Source organism: Anopheles nili, chromosome 3, assembly GCF_943737925.1.
Source record: "Anopheles nili chromosome 3, idAnoNiliSN_F5_01, whole genome shotgun sequence".
NCBI classification, from domain to species: Eukaryota; Metazoa; Arthropoda; class Insecta; order Diptera; family Culicidae; genus Anopheles; species Anopheles nili.
Window position 1 is genome coordinate 66281216 of NC_071292.1, and position 19755 is coordinate 66300970.

The 19755-nt window shown below is 48.7% G+C and overlaps 4 protein-coding genes across 4 annotated transcripts; 1 reads left to right on the forward strand and 3 right to left on the reverse strand.

Moving 5' to 3' along the window:
- The first annotated feature begins 5781 nt into the window (after positions 1-5781).
- On the forward strand, positions 5782-10625 carry LOC128726322 (mediator of RNA polymerase II transcription subunit 23). The gene is made up of 7 exons (XM_053820124.1): positions 5782-5826; positions 5915-7854; positions 7928-8425; positions 8500-9127; positions 9208-9364; positions 9480-9924; positions 9997-10625. Exons 1-7 carry the CDS (start codon positions 5782-5784, stop codon positions 10571-10573), a joined length of 4290 nt encoding a protein of 1429 aa, XP_053676099.1. The 3' UTR covers positions 10574-10625.
- An 84-nt stretch (positions 10626-10709) lies between these two features.
- On the reverse strand, positions 10710-12498 carry LOC128726323 (probable cytochrome P450 4ac1). The gene is made up of 3 exons (XM_053820125.1): positions 11925-12498; positions 11600-11864; positions 10710-11535 (listed from the first exon to the last, which is right to left on the reverse strand). Exons 1-3 carry the CDS (start codon positions 12475-12477, stop codon positions 10809-10811), a joined length of 1545 nt encoding a protein of 514 aa, XP_053676100.1. The 5' UTR covers positions 12478-12498; the 3' UTR covers positions 10710-10808.
- A 372-nt stretch (positions 12499-12870) lies between these two features.
- Positions 12871-16988, reverse strand: LOC128724838 (uncharacterized). Its single transcript, XM_053818560.1, has 7 exons — positions 16820-16988; positions 16366-16755; positions 16035-16296; positions 15586-15953; positions 15165-15497; positions 14183-14731; positions 12871-14097 (listed from the first exon to the last, which is right to left on the reverse strand). The coding sequence occupies exons 1-7, from the start codon at positions 16986-16988 to the stop codon at positions 13094-13096; spliced, it is 3075 nt and encodes a 1024-aa protein (XP_053674535.1). The 3' UTR covers positions 12871-13093.
- A 724-nt stretch (positions 16989-17712) lies between these two features.
- Positions 17713-19664, reverse strand: LOC128726128 (uncharacterized aarF domain-containing protein kinase 5). Its single transcript, XM_053819918.1, has 3 exons — positions 18289-19664; positions 18063-18227; positions 17713-17957 (listed from the first exon to the last, which is right to left on the reverse strand). Exons 1-3 carry the CDS (start codon positions 19662-19664, stop codon positions 17849-17851), a joined length of 1650 nt encoding a protein of 549 aa, XP_053675893.1. The 3' UTR covers positions 17713-17848.
- Between the last annotated feature and the right edge of the window lie 91 nt (positions 19665-19755).

The window sequence follows — 19755 nt, forward strand, 5'->3', positions numbered from 1 at the left end:
CTTTTCCTCCTGCCTGGCATCGTGCATTTTCCACCCACCCCATCGCACAACGCGTGCGTACACGCATACACCCGAGCCGCTCGCGCACTTGTAAACTCCGCCAAACCTCCCACCGCGCGAGGCTTTTCTTGTGCTCCGGTGTTCACCCTTTTTTTTTTTCTTTGCTTCCTTCCAGGGAGTGTTCCTTGGCTTCTCGTGGTGCGTGGTCCGCGCACGCACACCAACGCACCAAAAACCCTTCGCCGTGTTGGGCCTAACGTTGGGCACCAAACCACCCCCCAGCCGTTCGTGGTTCTTGTTGGGTGGTGTTTTTCTTTTTGTCTCTTCCATCGTTTTCTGCTGCTTTTTCTCTATGTTTGACGCAGCGCTTTTCCACGCTTCTCACCAATTGTTTTCAAACAGCACTCCGGTTTCGGGAAAATCACACTCACTGGCTTCCGCACTTGCAGTGGAAATGCACTTGCAGATGAGCTAACGTTTGCAGTTTGCACTCTTCTAAGCGAACCACCAGATCGCCCAGCAGGAGAAAAGAAAACCCTCCAGAACCTGTGGCTATCGGATTTTATTTTTCACTTCCTTTTCTCTCTCTCTCTCTCTCTCTCTCTCTCTCTCGCTCATCGAGATCTTCTCGCCCTTCGCTTGCCTCCCCGTTATCCCGCGTCCCTTTGAACCTGAGCACGCACCTTTGGCGGATCGGATCTGTCGCATTCGTTCTCGCTCACTCGCGCCCGAATTTTCCCGGCTCGCTCACTCTCAGCGAGCGATCGTGGGCCGTTTTTTTTCGGGTTTGCCTGACTTGTTGACGTGGTTGTTTTGTTTTTGTTACAGCTCGAGGCTTACGATCACCAATCAAACCAGATCAACCGCTGTGAGGTGATTTGTTAATTATTATCATTCGTACAGCGCACACCCTGATCGCGATTGTTGTCGTTTCTTTTTTTTTTTGCACAAAATGGGCACAATTGGTAGCCTGATGGTTTGTTTTTGTTTTCTCCATCTATTCTTCACGTCACCTAGATCACCTGGAACCCACCCCCAAAAACAAACTCTAGAAAAAAAAAACACGGACCGTTCTCGGTTCTTACACACCAGTTCTCGCGCGGAGAAATGACTTCACCCACGGACGAGCACACAAACACGAATGCGCCCTAGACGCGCTCTCAGCGCGAGTCGAAGATCAAACTCAGCATCCCCCTCCCCATGCCTACCTCTTGCGACTTCTCACCCCCTTCCATTACATTCATCACCCCCTGGTTCAAACCCTCTACGCACCCCACCCTCCCAGGCGATCATTTACCACTTTGCCACGATTCTCTCGCTGCCCTGCATGAATCTCTCTCTCTCGCTCTCTTTCTCGTTGATTTTCTTTTATTTTTCTCTTTCCTTCTTCATTTTGGCTTTGATTTCTCTCTTTTTCACCCTTTGTGAGGCTTTCTCTATTTCTCGCTCGGGCGCGCATTTTCTCTCTCCTCTTTCGCTATTCCCGTTTCCATGTTCTTGCGCGCATACGATGCACTTTCGGGGAACGAGGCGCAACGGGTTCTTGGCGGGATTTTCTTCTTGTTCTTCTGTCCATTTTCAACCCTCCCCCCCCCCCCCCAGAGACTCCACCAGGACTGCGCCTGGGAAGTGGCTCCTTCGATTCTACCCGCTCCAAACCAGAAGCAGAACCCGATCTCCAAAGCGCCAACCAACCTGGCTGGTTGCGGATTCTGTTGGGTCAACAAATTAATGCGTGCACACTTTCGACGCCATGCCTTACCACAAGTAATTGGCTTTTCGTTAGTGGGGATTTTTTGTTTGTTTGTTTTATAGATCCAACAAGCGCACGTGCACGAAATAAAGCATCCTGCCCGTCAGCGCAAACCGATCAAACGATCGCGTGCATAGATGATCTGTGTGGGTTTATGTTGTGCTGCAATTTATGGCTATTTTCCTCACGAAACGGGGCGCCATCTGGTGGTCATTTGCTGGACCTGCCGGTAAAAAAGGATAAAGGATATAAGGATAGCACCGCTTGCGTGAATTTTTTCGCACACCCAACGCTGTCGCTTCAGCTCTCTGGTGTGGCACCTTTTAATTTTTCCCTCTCCAAATGGGGCGCCGTCTGTCGACGTGTCGTCGCGAGCGTGTCTGCGCTAATGTGCGTGTGTGTGTGTGTGTGTGTGTATTCTTAGGACGATCGGGTTTTGGGTAGTGGGTGGTAGAGGGGCACTTTTGACCCGTCTAATCGCGAAACGCAACGTGAGCGCCAAGCGCTTTAGTAGCGCCCGTATGTGTGTGTGTGTGTGTTGGAAGGGGATGCGAAATAAGGGTGGAATGATTGGGGAGTTCGAACCGCGTACGCCAATGTTTTGCGATACGCCAGGGGTGAGTTCTATCTCGCGTATCCACACGCTTTACTACCGTTTGTAGTATTATGTGAGTAAAATACGGGCTGCCCGAGGCACTACATGGCACTGGGAGGGAAGCAATTCCATGCAAACCTGTTAAGCGTTGTCGCCATGAGCATATTCCGTTTTATGTAGCCAATGGTTGGGAGAGGATTATAAAATATAGTACTTTTCAGAGGTTAGTTTTCGTTTTCCAGTCGAGCATGAAGGATGCGTTGATCGTACAATTTGCACTTTAAAAAAAAACATATTCATCCTTAACAGGATGTTATCTTTTGTTCTGCGGCCCATCCTCGTACGAGGAGCCGAAAGTTAATTTCCAATACGCAAGATCGCTTCCAGATCGCTTTCAAGATCGCTTATCCCCGCGTACAGGTGCGGACCATGTTCCACCATTCGCTAGCTCGCTCACTCTCCTGCCCTCTCGCTTTCGTAGCAGCTCGATCGCTCGCCGCATGGATTCTTATATACCGATTTTACATCGCTCCCTTCGTGTCACATAACCAGAGACCGGGAACGCTTGGCAGAAGCGATCAAGGCGCGTTTCGCCATTTGGAGATCGCTTTAAAACATTAGAATATATATTCATGACCGCATTCAAACAATGCAGAACACACTGCCATGAGTTTTCATTTGTATGCTACTTTTTTACGATCTTTTTACATTCGCAGCAAACATAATTATCTCAATGATAAACCCGCATTCGTATAATCTTATCGCCCACGACGCGCCCTGCGCAGGGCACCATTTAGTTTCTTTTTTTTCATTTATTCTATTACATCCCAGAACACACGTGTGCGTGCGCGATCAAGCACGTGCGTGTGTGGGTGTGTGTGCGCTGGTATATGCAAGCGATCGGTACTAAAATCACGGCTACATCACCCGAGACAGACAGGTAGGAAAACAGGTTATTTATTCCGTTCCTCCGATTGCTCACTTGGGTTGGTCTTTCTCGCTCGCATACGTGCCTTTTTTTTATCTCCGGGCCCGTGTTCCTGCGTTTCTTGGCCTGCAGGCCATGGCCGCTTTCTTGTCCTTCTTTCCACAGGCTTCGATGTTTTCGTACGGCGGTCCAAACCGCACTGGCCGTTCGCTTCTCGCCGGCAACCACCGAATGTGCCGAGCATTCGAAATGTTTCCTCTGGTTTTATTTTGTAACGTTTTTCTTTTTTTTTAGTTTCGTTCATCTTTCTCCTGGATCCTCGCTCTGCCCCGCGGCGATCCTCACCGTGCCAGGGGTGGCAAGGGATGATCGCGGCCGGGAAGGGCATCGGGTTCTATCTAATAGCTGGGCTGGCCAGCTTCTTCGCTGCTCCCGGTGGGCCACCAAGCAGGATCCGAGTGCTTCATCATCGGCGCGATCATCATCTTCATTTCACGTCACGTTCTCGGACACACTTTCAACAACTGGTCTGAAGCCGCGACGCCGTGTTGTTGCCGAGACCGAAGCTCCAAATACGCTCCAAACTGTTGGCCATCGTGATGATGACGATTCGGGGTCTCCGATCTCAACCCCCTTTTGCTCCCAGCAGACCGGTCCGATGGGTCACACCCGGGTCTTTCTGCTCTGCGTCCCTTGCGTGGAAAGAGAAGTGAGAGAAGAAAAAGGCATCTTCACCCGTGACATGCAGGCTGGTTGCAAAATGTTGGCTCAAATACCGCCCGAAAACGGATTGAAGCGGTTTTCCTGCGTATTTTTGGAAGGAACGAAAACCATACCAGAGACGTAGCTTAGCGTCAAAACGAAGCGATCGCGATTACTGATGACAGCGGACGATTTATTTCATTTTGTTAAAAATTCATCCATAGATTTTTTGTTCAATTTACCATGTCAAAGGTCTTTTTAAAGATCAACAAAGAACCATACTAAAAGTTTTGCAGCATATTTGCCTAGTAATTTTAAGATCCCAATGCGATCATCCTTGTTTGTAGGTGAAACGACTGTAGTAGCAATTCCCGGGTGAAGTTTTGCATGACGATCGCGATCATCCACAGTCATTCTGGTTGCGGTCGGGCTCATTATGAAGTCGATTCGCGGTGTACGAGAAAATAGCGAGGAACAAGTGTTTTCGTGTGCTCTAGGGCACTGAAAAATGATATCAAGATAAACACATTCGCGAACACGCGTTGCAGATCATTTGCAACGTGATTAGATTAACCAAAATGCTTAATCAGAAGGTTTCGTCGAGAGTGATGAATTGCAAATAGCGCCTTCTCAGCTATCTTAAGCATCTTTGCAGTGGTGGCGCCGAGTGGAATAAAACCGATGACGATGTTCAGGGCACAAGACAATGACCCACAACGTGACCCATTTCGTAGGTTCTTTGCCACATTTTTGTATCTACGCTGTTGAATGGAGAATCATTCGATTTAGCATAGAGTTTGTATTGTTTCATCTACTATGAGATGTTATTCGGTATCTAGTCTATCAATCCAATTCTTTGGAATGTACGCGTTCATCTCGATGTTTTTAAGATATGTTCTAAAACTGTGTTCTAAAAACTAACACGGACTTCTTCAAAATTATACGTATCAAAGTGAATGGAATCGTATCAAATAACATGTGATGAACAATAATGATCAAATTTACACAGACCTTATTGAATTTTAATAAGTTGTAGGAAATAATTACAGTATCTTCCTGGGTTTAAAGGGGCTCTTGTTGTTCAAAATTGTGCCTGTTGGTTGGAGTATTCTTCAAATGTAAAGTCACAATTAGATAACAAAATAGCAGAATCAGGTTTGTTATAAGTGTTCCATGACTCTTGAATACTTAAAATACAATATTGTTTTCCGCTTTGTAAATTACAATTTTGTAACGGATACAAGTTAGACAGTTCCGCGTTCAAAAGGCTGTATTTAGACAGCACACAGCAGGAGCCGGTATTGTCAAAATGCTTGTTCCTATGTGTGTACGCCTGTACGTGCGCAATTGTTTTGATCGGATGTCAACAACCAGACGATGTAGAATTTAACTAAGTTTTAACTTTAATTTTGTTGTGTATTTCTGTGCGAATTGTAACAATAACGTGTAACCAGTTGAGGAAGACATTTAACATAGCGCATTTGCTATTAAAACTGGCTTATGGAATTGATGGATAAAAGAACTTCCTACTGTTACTGATTGCTGTTTGTGTTTTAGTATTTTTGGGATGTTTGGCTTGTGAATTTGTTATTGTGTTTCACGTACGAATGTAGCAATATCTGTAACAGATTACTGAGTACAATAACATCAACTTTACGTCCTAAATTTTGGATTGTATAAAGTTGAATAAGCTAGCCGGCTTCTGCTTGCTTACCGGTGCTCAGAAAGTGGAGAGGTGATGCGGTAGTAATAAAACAGTTATCTGCTACTGTTGTAACAAAACAAATTTGTAACCTGATCAAAATGTCTGCAGAATTAAGGATAGTGAAGCTTTTCGAAGAAGTTTTGGTGAGTAGCATTGTTTGAAATGCGTAGTTGAGTTACCATCAATCATTCGCTTGGTATTACTAAACTATAAACTCTGCAAATATTTCAGGAGGACAAAAATATCGTACCCAGCTTCGATGAGGAAGAACAGAAAAAACGCACCGAGGAGGGCTACAAAAAAATTGGAACCCTCTTCGGTGCGATGACACCAGAAGCTAAGGAGGCATCAATTCGAAGCTACCTCGGCTACGTGGCCACCGTAAACCACCAGAACCGGGTGCACAATTACCTGCAAGTGATGAACCGAATGGTGGCGTTGAACATCATCCCAGCCAAACTATTGTGCGACCAACTGATGGGCTCGGATAAGCTGGTATACAAAAATCCGTGCTTCTGGATTGAGGCATTCCAACTGATACGGAAGGTGATCGGCGGCGTGGACTATAAGGGTGTGCGAGAAATAATGAAATGCTGCAAGGAGAAGGCCCTCTCGTTTCCCGTAAACGTTAGTGTCAACATATTGCCCCAGCTGCTCGAGTTGCTCGAACTGATCGAGCACATTTTTAACCGGAATGCGTGCCTGCTGCCGGCTTACTTTATTATCAACGAAATCAAGAAAGCAGACTACCAGAACATGCACTGGCGCGTGTCCAACCTGACAGCAAACTTCATCGAAGAGTTTGTGTCCGTTGCACAGATGCTTTCGATCATCGGTCACTCGAGCATGCTTCCGATCGTAGAGCATTCGTCGTACGCTGACAACTTGATAATACCGTGGAAGCTTGATCCGGATTCGCTGAAACTCACCCTCCGTGGTAACTTGCCGTACGATGAGGAACTGTTACAGCCACAAGCACGTTTGTTGCGGTTCGTGTTGCAGCAGCCCTACTCCCGGGACATGGTGTGCTCGATGCTTAACTTTCAGAAGCAACAGAAGCAAAAGTGTGCTGCTCTCGAGGAGCAGCTCGTGTGGCTGGTACTGAACGCGATGGAGTACTCGGAAAAGGAAGGATCTCAGGGCCAAAATGCGGCTGGAACGGGAATGACCGAACACGACAACGATTGCAGCCACACGCAGTGGATCTGGTTGCATCTCAGCTCTCAACTGATCTACTTCGTTCTGTTTCAGTTCGCCACGTTTCAGAACATCGTGAACACGCTGCACGAAAAGTTGGCCGTGCGAAATCTACGTCGAGGCCGCGACCACCTGATGTGGGTGTTTTTGCAGTACATCTCGGGCAGCATCCAGAAGCACTCGATACTGAACTTCCTGCCGATACTGAAGCTGTACGATATACTGTATCCGGAGAAGGAACCGCTGCCCGTGCCGGATTATAACAATCCTTACTGCACGCACCAGATGGCCCCGACGTGCATCTGGATTCATCTGATAAAACGCGCCCAAACGGAGAGCTACAACATCAACCGGCCGATACCGATCGCGCTGCGGTTGCACTTCGAGTACTTGAATCATCTCGCAATGCCCAGCAACAACCCGACGCTGTTCATGGGTTCGGAGTATCGGTTTGCGCTGCTATGTAACGCCTACTCGACGCAGACGGATTATTTCTCGCGCCCGATGCAGGCACTCATCGACACGATTCTCGGTAACAGCAAAAACCCGCAAGCAAATATGGTGGGCAGTGGCGTTCAGCCGCTTCCGACGGCTCCGCTTTCGATGCGAGTGCTGGATAGCTTGACGATACACAGCAAAATGTCGCTGATACACAGCATTGTGATGCACATGATAAAGCAGGCCCAAAACAAAAGCTCCATTCCGAACGGGAACAACATGGCACCGGCTCTGGTGGAAACGTATTCCCGATTACTCGTGTACACCGAAATTGAGTCGCTGGGCATTAAAGGCTTTTTGGGGCAACTGCTGCCGCAGGTGTTCAAATCGCAAGCGTGGGGAATCCTTTACACGCTGCTGGAAATGTTCTCCTACCGGATGCATCACATCCATTCGCACTACCGGGTGCAGTTACTGACCCATTTGCACTCCCTGGCATCGGTACCACATACGAATCAGATGCAGTTGCACTCCTGGTGAGTCGGTACATCGAAAGCACACTTGTTGCGATATTTTTCTATTAATTGATTCTCTCTTACAACCTGACAGCGTGGAATCTACGGCTCTGCGTCTCATTATCGGCCTCGGTTCGGTGGAAGTGCAGGCGCAACTGTCTCGCTACGTGAGCGAACCAAAACCGCCGGGTAACATCGTGTCCGGTGAAAGTGAAGAGCTAAACCGTGCGCTCATTCTAACGCTTGCCCGTTCCATGCACATCACCGGCACCGGCAACGATCCGCAGTCCAGTGCGTGGTGCAAGGATTTGCTGCAGAACATCATGCTCAACACCCCGCACGCTTGGCCACAGCACACGCTGTTCTGTTTTCCACCGGTATTGAACGAATTCTTCATGCAGCACAACATACCGAAGGAAAGCAAGCAGCTGCTGAAGAAGACGGTCGACGAAGAGTACCGCAACTGGGCGTCGATGACGAACGAAAACGACATCATCGCTCATTTCGGGATGACGGTGAACCCTCCACTCTTCCTGTGCTTGGTGTTTAAGATGATCATCGAAACGGACGGGATCAGTCCGGTGGCGTACAAGTGAGTCGCTCATTGCCATAGCCAATTGGTTAGAAGTTAAAGGAAAAATTGAAATTTTCTTCTTCTAATTTAAGAATTCTGGAGCGCATTGGAGCTCGTGCTCTTTCGACCCATCTCCGGAAACTGTGCGACTATTTGCTCTTCGAGGTTGCCAACTCTATTGGAGGAGCACACGTCAACAAGTGCGTTGACACGATAAACGACATGATCTGGAAGTATAATATCGTTACGATCGATCGGTTGGTGCTCTGCTTGATCCTACGAACGCTGGATGGCAACGAGGCGCAGGTCAGCTTCTACATCATTCAGCTGTTGCTGCTCAAGACAACCGAGTTTCGCAATCGGGTGCAGGAGTTCATCACAATCAACTCCCCGGAGCACTGGAAGCAGAACAACTGGCACGAGCGTCATCTGGCGTTCCATCAGAAGTTTCCGGAGAAGTTCGCCCCGGATGAGTCCGTTTCGCATCCTTCGCTGCCGGTGTACTTCGGAAATGTTTGCTTGCGGTTCTTGCCAGTGCTGGATATCATCGTGCACCGTTACCTAGAGGTACCGACGCAGCTGAGCAAAACACTCGACGTCATTCTCGATCATCTAGGATCGTTGTACAAATTCCACGATCGTCCCATCACTTACCTGTACAACACGCTGCACTATTACGAGCGTAAGCTGCGTGATCGTCCACAATTGAAGAAACGGCTGGTAAGTGTTTTACGTGAAGTTGCAAATCCTGTTCGAAAAAATTGCCTCGATTGATTTGTTTTTGTTTCTCCCTTCATTAGGTTGGTACAGTTGTGGGATCCCTGAAGGATGTGCGGCCTGAAAACTGGGCTCTAACCGAAGCCTATCAGGCATACATCATGACGAAAGAAACGGACAACGTTAACTGGGTGCCGGAATTAAGCTACTACGTGAACCTAGTGCGCCGCATGCAAGACAGTATCCTTTTATGCAACCCATTCAGTTCATTATTCCACTGCTCCATATTCTTTTGGAAGGGTGAAGAGATTCTTTTTCCTTAGCTATGCCATCCACTCTATTCTTCTCCCCACAGCTATGGATGGAAAAAATATATTTTCAGGCACGGATTGGCGCTTCAATGAATTCCCTAATCCACCGGCCCATGGTCTTTACGTTACGTGCGTTGAGCTGCTTGGATTGCCAGTAGGTCCGAACGTGGTGGCAAACAGCATCATCGACGTGCTGGTCAAGGGCTACACGGTCGTGCCGAATGCCGTAATTCACAACTGGACCAACACGATTGGGTTGATCATGGCGGCACTGCCGGAAGCGTACTGGAGCGTCATTTACGAACGAATGCAGGAAGCTCTCAACTCCAAGGCAATGAAAGAGTGGAACTACCGGCAGAGTCCGTTCGAGATGTTCAACTTTAAGGTCGTGAAGGAAGCGATGCTCGATAGAAGCTACGTAACGGTGCTAGCAATAGTGCATAGCATCTTTCACCATTTCAGCATCGGCCAGTTGGCCACCATTACTGAGTAGGTTGCGGCTCGGTGCAGGAGAATCCAATCGGCATCTAATGACAATATTCCTGTTACTATCTTTTGCAGATCCATCAAGGAGAAACTGAAACCGTTGATACACACCGAGTACCAGCTGCTCTATCTGTGTCACGTGGTTGGGCCGTTCCTGAATCGCTTGAGCTTGGAGCGAGCCCGTGCCGTGTCAGATATTACGCTGATGCTGTACGAACTGCTCGAGCAGGTGGACAAAGGGCAACCGACGCAAGCGCTTCGGTACATGGACCCGATCTGCGATTTGCTGTACCACATCAAGTATATGTTCGTCGGGGACACGATGAAAACGGAGCTGGAAGCCATCATCCGGCGTTTGCGGCCAGCCCTTCAGATGCGTTTGCGATTCATCACACGCCTGAACGTGGAAGAAATTGGTGTCGATCAGAATACGCAAGGTGCGCAAAGTGTGGCACCGGTTACGGGAGGGTCTGCCGGTGGTACACCCGGTGCACCTGCCGTTACTCAAGGGATACCCACTCCGGGACAGAGCGGAACCGTGGCAGCTTCCGGTCCACAGCAAACGGTCGGAGGTGGTGTTCCGAATCAGAACGTTGCCCTTCAGCAACAGCTCCAGCAGCAGATGGGACAAGGCATTCAGCCACATCATTAAATCGCATCATCAAAAGGAAGATCATCGTGACAGTTTCAACGGCATTTTATCCATAAACGTACAACCTATATCTCTAGAGTGGGAGTGTGTAAGCTTAATATAATAAAATTGAATATAAACACCTAACTTTGTCAGTATCATACCCACTCAGGGTTTGTCCCAGTTTTATTTCTCTGCCTTAATACTATGCTTTTATTCATGCTCACCATAAGGCTTGAGTATCCTTAAAGTAAACCTAACGTGCTTGTTGCCCTGAAGCACAACGCCGTTCGAATTTAACCATTATTGGGTCCTTAGTGCGCAAAATTAAATCCGCCACAAAGACCACATCCTCGCGTTTCGTCACCGGCAGCACGCGGAAGCTCATCAGTATCGCAACCAGTACCGACTTCAGCTCCAGTATTGCAAACCGTTGGCCGATGCAGTTCCTTGGGCCCGCACTAAACGGCACGTACGCGTACGGGCTTCGTTTTTCCACATTTTCCGGTAAAAAGCGATCCGGATCGAACCGCTCTGGATCGGGAAACACAGCCGGGTCACGGTGCAGATCGAAAATGTGCACATTGAACAGCGTGTCCTTCGGCACGAGACGATCACCAAACATCGTGTCCTCGGAGATGTTACGAGAAATGAAGGGAACCGGTGGGTACAACCGTAGTGACTCCTTCAACACCATATCCATGTACTTCAGCTCGTTGTACTCTCGCTGGGTGAACTCCTCGTGGTCGGAATCCGATCGTGAGGATACGATCTGCTGTAGCTCCTCGTACAAACGCTGCTGAACCTCGGGGCTGTGCGCAATCAGGAGTAGCGTGAAGATGATCGCAGCCGACGTCGTGTCGTGTCCTTCGAACATAAACGTATCTACCTCCTCGCGGATGCCTTCCTCGTCGATTTGTTCCTTCGCTTCAGCGGCCAGCAACGTGTCCAGCATGGCGTACCGTTGCTTAATGTTCGTATAACTGAGAAGATGAGCAAGAATCATGCAACAGACATTCGTTTCTTACGCTCGACGCTTACGCTTACATGTTCTCCTCCGTGAAGTCACCAATGTTTTGGATGTTCTGGTGAAACAGCTCACGGCGCTGCTGTATGATTGACCTGGTGAATGCGTGCACCGGTTGAAGAAGCTTCTTAAATTTGGCATGCAATCCGGTGATCTTATAGTTGAACTCCTCGAACAGCCAGGGATTCATCAGCCGCTGGAGCAGCATGGTACCGATTGCTTCAATCCTGCTACGGTACTCGTTCGCCAGCGTCATCGAGTCCAGCTTTATGCCCATGGCCGTTTCTGGGTTGCAACGTAAACGTTCAATTTTTCTCTAACTCCAACACCAGCGCAAAAGCTTACCACAAATCGTGTTGAGGGTGAATTTGGTTGCCACCGGTTGCAGCGCGACTGGCGCACCCTTATCGGCGTACTGTCCCAACTGCGCTACCAAATTGCGACACTCTTCCTGGAACGTGAGCAAAAAGCTGGGCAAAATGTTGAAGTGAAACGCGGGCGTCAAAATGCGCCTCCGATGTTGCCATTTCGAGCCGGTACTGTTGAGCAACCCAATACCGAGGAAATCGTGCAGCAAACTATAGATCAGTCCCTTATCGATGAGCTTCGGGTTCGAGAGCAACGGTTCGACATCCTTCGCCTGGATGGCGTTTAGGTTGAGCAAACCCCGGACCAGTATCCTGTACGTGTCACCGTACAGTGCCGCCCAACGACGGGGCAGCTGGAACGTGCGCTGTTGATCGTTGAAGAGTAGGTTGTGTGCGTTGCCAAGCAACGGAAGTGCTTTAGGGCCAGGATACTTTTTCCCTGCACGGTATGGAATCGAAAATTGCACACGCAACTCGAGCAGAACGAGCAGAAGCACTATCGTCAGCAACACCACGGTTACGATGTCCATCTCTTTGGGGATGCGTAAAGAAACTAACGCTCGCGATCGGTTTGGACCGGCAGAAATACAGGATGTGATTGTAGACAGCGGCTCCTGGGCTTCCTTGCTCTTGAGCTGCCGTTGATACGGCAGCATGACGAATGCGAAAATGGCCATATGATAGGCCCCAACAATTGACCCCAAGGGTGTGCAGATGATTAAAACGTAGTCATTTTGGGTGGGTCTACCCTCGCCGGTGCACAATCGACCCCCCCGAAGACGTTGATAATCCGCTGAAATATATGTTTTTGCTGTTGATTGATCCGCTGGGTTGCTTTTTCGGGGCTTTTATGCGCGTGAAATAAGTCACATTTTCATGTGAACCAGCGTGGTGTACATTCTACGTGAACTATATTTAGCACCGAACATCGTGGGTATGTCCTGCAAGGACATATGAGAACCTTCTTCGGGAGGAGACTATCCCACTCCTTCGATTGTTTGTCAACAGTTGGTAATCAGCTCGGCAAAAGCACAAGTACAAGTTCTATCCGCCGGTCAACTGATAGCGCCGGGAATCCGAACCTTTGGACGTAAATAAGCGCCGCAAAAATGATAACCCACTCACGCAACAAACTCATCGCCGTTCTCACGCCCTATTCCGCCGTTCGAAGCGAACCTTCAGTGGAGTGGCCGCACGCAGCACCAGATCAGCGATGAAGCGAATTTCCGAGCGCTTCGTAACGGGCAGGATGCGATAACGCAGCACCAGAAAGGCAACGGCCGACTTTAGCTCCAGCATGGCATACTTTTGCCCGATGCAATTCCGCTGACCAGCGCTGAACGGAACGTATGCGTAAGGATTCCTACCGGCTACCCGTTCCGGCAGGAAACGATCCGGATCGAACCGCTCCGGATCGGGAAATTGTTCCGGATCACGGTGCAGATCGAAGATGTGCAGGTTCGCTATGCAACCTCGAGGGATAATGCGCCCATCCGGTAGCTGAATCTCGTCGGTGACGGTTCGCGAGATAAACGCAACCGGTGGCCACATTCGCAGGCATTCTTTGATGACGCGATCGAAGAACTTCAACGAGTTCAGATCGTTCGGTGTAAAGTGGCCCGAATCTCCAACGCATTTCGCGTCGTGAAGGTCCTGTAGTTCCTGATGCAGGCGCTGCTGAATGTGAGGTTCCCAGGAGAGCGTTAGGAAAATGAAAACGAGTGCCGACGCGGTGGTGTCGTGTCCTTCGAACGTAAACGTGTCGACTTCCTCCCGGATGCCGGTTTCATCGATGAGGTTACGCATTTCCGCGGCCAGCAGCGTGTCCAGCATGGCGTAGCGCTTTTTCCCACTCGAGGACGTGCTGTATAAAGGCTGATCGTCGGTTGATTCTTCGGTTGTGCTCAGATCGTTCAGCATGCCCTGCTGGAACAGCTCGCGGCGTTGGGTTATGATTCCCATCGTGAAGAGATGCAGTGGCTTGAGTAATCGCTCGAGCTCACGTTTGTAGCCCAGGATGCGGTACATAAAGTCTACGTACAGCCAGAGCCGTACGGCTCGATTAAGCATCATTTCACCGACCTTGTAGAGACCATTGCGATAGTCTCGCGCTCCTTCCATGCAGTCCAGCTTCACGCCCATGGAGGTTTCTGTTTGTCGGGAGCAAAAGCAAAATAAAACCCCTATCGCTGCTCATCCACAGAAATAATGCGAAAAATCCCGAACAATACGTACCACAAATCGTATTCAGCGTAAACTGCGACATGGTTGATTGAAGGTCAACTTCTACGGCATTTCCCACCTTACCCGTGTCATCGATACGCGCAGCAACCTTTTCGATTTCCTCACAAAACGTCCGATGAAACCCGTTAAGGATGTTGAAGTGAAACGTGGGCGTAAGAATGCGCCTTCGCTGGTGCCACTTCGAACCGGCACTGTTCAGCAACCCGATACCGATGAACGGGTGCAGGAATCGATACAGCAGACTCTTCTCGGTGTTGCGAGCTCCACTGAGAAAGGGTTCCGCTTCCTGGCAGCGCGTTATGTTCAGCGAGAAAATGCGACTGCTGAACCACAGCTTGTACGAACCACCGTACAGGGCGGTCCAGTACCGGAAGGCATCGAATGTCGTGGCCGGATCAAGCCTACGGGTGTGATACATCGTGCCGATCATCGGCCAAACAGGTGGACCAGGATAACTTCGAATGGCGGCATAGATAGGGCCTCTTTTATCGAGCAGATCCCACACGAACCAAAGCACAAGCAGGATCACAACGAGGATGGCTGGAATTAGCACTGACGGAGGCACCACTTTCCAATCGAGTGTCATTTTGAAAACTGAATCGCTTGCAGCAGCTTTTCCATCTAGAATCTCGGGCAGATTGTTAATGAGTGCAGCTGATAAGAATTATGCACTTTCTATCACAGACGTCGATCATTGCATTACGGAAGCGCATATAGTGCAGCGCAAAGGTCGAGAAGGACTCCTCATTCAACTATCACCCGATGATAAACAGAAGATTCATGTAATTCATGTTCATGTAATTCTAGATCGATCACTTGTTGTTAAATCGATCATCCAGTATGTTATATTTCCACAATATCCCTCCGTATCTCATCTCGCCTAGCCAGTAGGTGCCACATTACAAAACCTATAGTAATACTACCCCAATTTAACTGAATGACTGCATGATCACAATAAAGTGGATGGCTTAACGACGTTGCAGTCGCACCTTGAGGGGAGTTTTCGCTCGCAACACAAGATCCGCCATGAAAACGATCTCTTCACGCCGCGTCACCGGTACCAAACGGAAGCTCAGCAACAACGCTACCAGCACCGTTTTAATCTCAAGTAGCGCAAACTTCTGCCCAATGCAGTTCCTGGGACCGGCACTGAATGGAACGTACGCGTAGGGATTCCGTTTCTCAGCCACCTCCGGTAGAAACCGATCAGGATCGAAACGCTCTGGGTCGGGAAATTGCTCCGGATCGCGGTGCAGATCGTAGATGTGGATATGCGTGATCGTGTTGTGCGGAAATGTAGTTCCATCTGTGGAGTATGTCCGTGACACCGAAGATCATTGTAAGAGCCCTACCAAAGGTTTGCGTGAAGCGTGTGAAATGAAAGTGATCCTTACCCACAACCAGCTCTCCCGTGGTGGCTCGCGAGATGAATGCAACCGGTGGATACAGCCGGAGGGATTCTTTGATCACACGTTCCAGGTACGGAAGGTTCTGGTAATCTTGCACGGAGAGTCTTACAGGATCGCTACTTGCGGAGTTTTGCTCCAGCAGCTCATTTATCTCCTTGTAACAACGATCCTGTGCTTCCTGTTCGATCGCTAACAGTACGATCGTGAACATGATCGCCGCTGCCGTTGTATCGTGTCCTTCGAACATAAAAGTGTCGACTTCTTCCCGTATGCCGTCCTCGTCGATCTGTTGTTTGGCTTCCGCAGAAAGTAAGGTGTCCAGCATCGCGTAACGTTGCTTACTCCCAAAGTACCTGTTTGGAGGGGGCAAAGGATAAAACAAAACTTTTCCCGTAAAAAACGATCATACACCCAACGGGTGAAAGAGTTATTACATGTTCTCTTCACTTTGACTGTCCGCTTGCTGGAGGGCTTGGAAATTTTGCCGACGTTGCTGAATAATGCTGCGGGTGAAGTGGTGTATGGGCTTCAACGATTCTGCTAGTGGTCCTTCGTAACCCAGCAGGCGATACACTCGATCGTTGTACAACCACGGGGACATGGTACGGTGGACCAGCATTTCACCTACTTCGTACACCTTTTTCTTATACTCATCTGCCTCATTATACGCGTCCAGCTTTACACCCATGGCGGTTTCTATCGAACAGAAGATCGATCCATTAAAATTCTTTTCGTACACTGCGATGCAATCAGAACGACAATTACCACAAATTGTGTGCAGCGCAAAACTCGTCACGATGGACTGCAGCACTATCTCTTGCACGCCATCTGCAAGGCCACCCAACTGTTTTACGAGTTTTTCGCTTTCCTCCTGGAAAATGGTCAAAAACTTCGGCAGTATATTGAAGTGGAATGCCGGTGTTAGGATACGCCGTCGTTGCTGCCATTTGAGCCCTTTGCTGCACAGTAATCCATCACCCATCAGCGGGTGTAGGAACTTGTACAGGATGCTCTTCCTGGTGTGCTGGGTGCTGGAGAGAATCTTCTCGGCCTCCTTGATGCGTATGATGTTAAGTATCACTTTCCCATCGATCCACTGGCGATAGGACGCCCGGAAACGTGCCGCATTCTCGCGAGCGTAAGTGAACGTCTGCACTGGAAAGGCATGAACGGGAGTCGTTACATCCGAAGGGCATTCCGCTCAAGGTGTTTCACCTACCGGGGTTTTTGAACAGCAGCTCGAATAAATTCCCAAACACTGGAATCATCCTTCCACCGGGGTATCGTTTCGCGGCCTGATAGCCATCCGTTTTTGTGGACTGGTAATCTCGCAGCAACACCACGGCAATGCAGCTTCCAAGGATGAATACCAGTACCGCGATCAGCATGTTGATGCTGCACGCTTTGGCCCACCGTGTTGCGAAGGGTAAATCCGTTTGATTAGAAGCGAACCGATCGACTGACGCGAGTTCGTTGGTGTGAACTTAGATGATAACTTCGATACGTGCGACAGATCATGCGCAGGTCCTGATCGTCGGCGAGTCACAACAACGATCGAGGAAGTGTGATGGAGCAAGTTCTCAGCAACACCCTTATTTCGCACAGTTGTGGGGCGTGAGTGGGGTGTACCGGTGTCGGTGATAATGACCGGTAATCGGTGCAAGCCCTAGCTAACCCACAGCAGTTCATATGAGGCTTGGGAGGTTAGATTCATTAAGATAGGTTTGAGCGCCCCTTGCGCTGCGAACTTTTTAATGCACTTTTTCCATCGGTGCGCGTTTCCAGGTGAAAGGATCAAGCTGCAGTTAGGCGCTTTTTTATCTCGATGCAATGGATTCTCCTCCATCTTGGAAGCTATAATTATTGGTTCATTTATTGTTACGGTCGAACGTTAAACGATAAACCGGCTGCTTTGATGTATGATTAACGTGCTGCTCACCTATCCATGGGGCAAATGTACTAGAGGGATTTGAAATCGGTTTGAATAAGTGGTTCGATGCAAATTGAAACAACAAAAGGAAAGATATAACACATGAATTTTTGCTTGAAAATTTATATTTTACAAAGTTTTATTTCCCATATTTTCTCGTAACCACAATAAAGCATTCCCCTTTGGCATACGCAGGTTTTATATCACCGAAGCAGTTCTACGATTCATTAAGATTAAAGGAACAGAGTTCACTATTTTCCGTGTTTTCCTATTAATACGTCGTGTCGATGACTCGATAGATCGATCGCTAATTTGCGCTCAGACATCTATATGCATATTCATCAGGTGTGAGGTGTCTGGCGATCGGCCAATTCTCGTCAGTAGCTTGAGATAATTGCTTACGATCCAGTAATGGAATGATTGTCTCCTATAGTAGGGATGAGAACAGGATGGGAGAAAAAGAAGGGGACAAAATTAAAGCACCTGAGAAGCAAAATCGAAGCGTATCAAGTGATCTAAGATCGCCACATACCACAGCAAAAACTCGAAGCGCAACTTGCGAAAGGTGACCCATAGAAAGTTGCGCACATCGCGTCTGGTTGGACAGAGTGCGGCTAGAGCGCAACGGGCCAGTATCCTGGGTCGATCGACAGGATCACCATGGTCCCTTGCAATATAGCGAATAGTATTCAAATTGCTGCAATTATGTTCAAAATTAGAAATTTTGTTAAAACATCATAGACGCTACAGTATCTCACCGAAGCACTAAAATCAAGTTTCGTGGCATGGATCGCAACGTGTTCATGATACGATCAAAGTGTTTCTTTGCCTGTTTCGACATATAGGCGAGATCCTGCTCGGTAAGGCGCGTAGAAATTTTCCCCTTAAGCTCTAGCGGCCGTTGCAACAGTATTTCAGCAAAGGTACGATAATCGGACACATTCAATGCCTTGGAATGGAGCTCCATAGCAGCGTGATCGCGGAGAACGATCGATTCCCAAAATCGGCACAAATTTTCGCGCACATCCGGTGCCAGTTGCTCGTACAATCCGTGGTCTAGTAGAACCAGCTGTATTCGTTTAGGTCTGGAGGGGTCTCTTCGCACGAACACATTGCCCGGGTGAGGATCGGCGTGAACGAATCCTGTAGAAAAAATTTGTTGTCCAAAGGCGGTAAACAGTTGCCGATCAATTTCGGTGAGATCAATCTGCATAGCTTTCAGGGATTGTCGGTCGCTTATTTTACATCCGTCGATGAATTCAGTCGTCAGGATACGTTTGTTTGTTAAGCTCCACATTACTTTGGGTACGTACACGAAATCGAAACGCTCGAGATCCTTCGCACATCGTTCCGAGTTTTGACCTTCGTGCACGAAATCGAGTTCTTCACGCAGGGTTCCCTGCAGGTCATCAATGATCCATCCAAAATTGTAATTTTTGTGCATCATCGCGACAAGCCGTTGAAGAAACATAATTGTTCGAAGATCGCCATCGAATCGTTTTTGTAAGTCAGCGTATTGTACTTTTACCGCCACCTTCTCACCGGACTTGGTAACGGCACGGAAAACCTGCGCCAAGCTAGCCGCCGCGATCGCTTCGTACTGAAAGTTGGCAAAGATTTCTTCCGGTGGGGCGCCAAAATCTTTGATAAATAGCGATCGCACTTCATCGGGCTGGCGGGTGAGACAGCGATCCTCTAGCTGGCGCAGTGTATCGACATACTCCTTCGGTATGATGTGATTAAGGGCGGCAACACCCTGTCCAATTTTGATGTATAACCCGCCATTCGCTAAGCAACCGTTCAACAGTTTCTTCGCGGAACGGCGATGGATTTCCGGCAAAATAGCTTCATACTGCCCATCGCCTTCTTCGAGGCCTTTTAAGCTCCAAGCGTAATCGACGGATATGCTGAGTCCAATCCAGAATGACCGAAGAAATCGCTGGGCGCCTTGGACGTTTTCAAACTCGTTTATGGCACCATCGTAGGCACCCGCACCTGCAATGCTACCGGCCAGGCTCAACGCAATAGCACGGGCAACGGACGGTGTAACTGCTCTGGGTGTTGCCGTTGACTTTAACGAACTGTAGCATCTTTGCGTAGATAAGTTCACAGTGGACCAAATTCGTCTGGCCATTTGTTAGTAAAATAATATTGTAAAACAGGAGGCTATTCTGAATCGACGGGACACATTTTGCAATCCCCGTATTTTGTTTATGTAATTTGCC

Coding starts and splice junctions, on each gene's coding strand:
- LOC128724838 (XM_053818560.1), bottom strand. CDS start 16,988: ATGCTGATCGCGGTACTGGTATTCATCCTTGGAAGCTGCATTGCCGTG. Junction 16,297..16,365: donor TGCGCTGCACACAATTTGTG/GTAATTGTCGTT, acceptor TCTGTTCGATAG/AAACCGCCATGGGTGTAAAG. Junction 14,098..14,182: donor TACGCTGAATACGATTTGTG/GTACGTATTGTT, acceptor CCCGACAAACAG/AAACCTCCATGGGCGTGAAG.
- LOC128726322 (XM_053820124.1), top strand. CDS start 5,782: ATGTCTGCAGAATTAAGGATAGTGAAGCTTTTCGAAGAAGTTTTG. Junction 5,827..5,914: donor AGCTTTTCGAAGAAGTTTTG/GTGAGTAGCATT, acceptor CAAATATTTCAG/GAGGACAAAAATATCGTACC. Junction 9,128..9,207: donor CACAATTGAAGAAACGGCTG/GTAAGTGTTTTA, acceptor TCCCTTCATTAG/GTTGGTACAGTTGTGGGATC.
- LOC128726128 (XM_053819918.1), bottom strand. CDS start 19,664: ATGGCCAGACGAATTTGGTCCACTGTGAACTTATCTACGCAAAGATGC. Junction 18,228..18,288: donor AACTTGATTTTAGTGCTTCG/GTGAGATACTGT, acceptor ACATAATTGCAG/CAATTTGAATACTATTCGCT. Junction 17,958..18,062: donor CGCTTCGAGTTTTTGCTGTG/GTATGTGGCGAT, acceptor TCCCTACTATAG/GAGACAATCATTCCATTACT.
- LOC128726323 (XM_053820125.1), bottom strand. CDS start 12,477: ATGGACATCGTAACCGTGGTGTTGCTGACGATAGTGCTTCTGCTCGTT. Junction 11,865..11,924: donor CACCCTCAACACGATTTGTG/GTAAGCTTTTGC, acceptor GTTGCAACCCAG/AAACGGCCATGGGCATAAAG. Junction 11,536..11,599: donor GACTTCACGGAGGAGAACAT/GTAAGCGTAAGC, acceptor TCATCTTCTCAG/TTATACGAACATTAAGCAAC.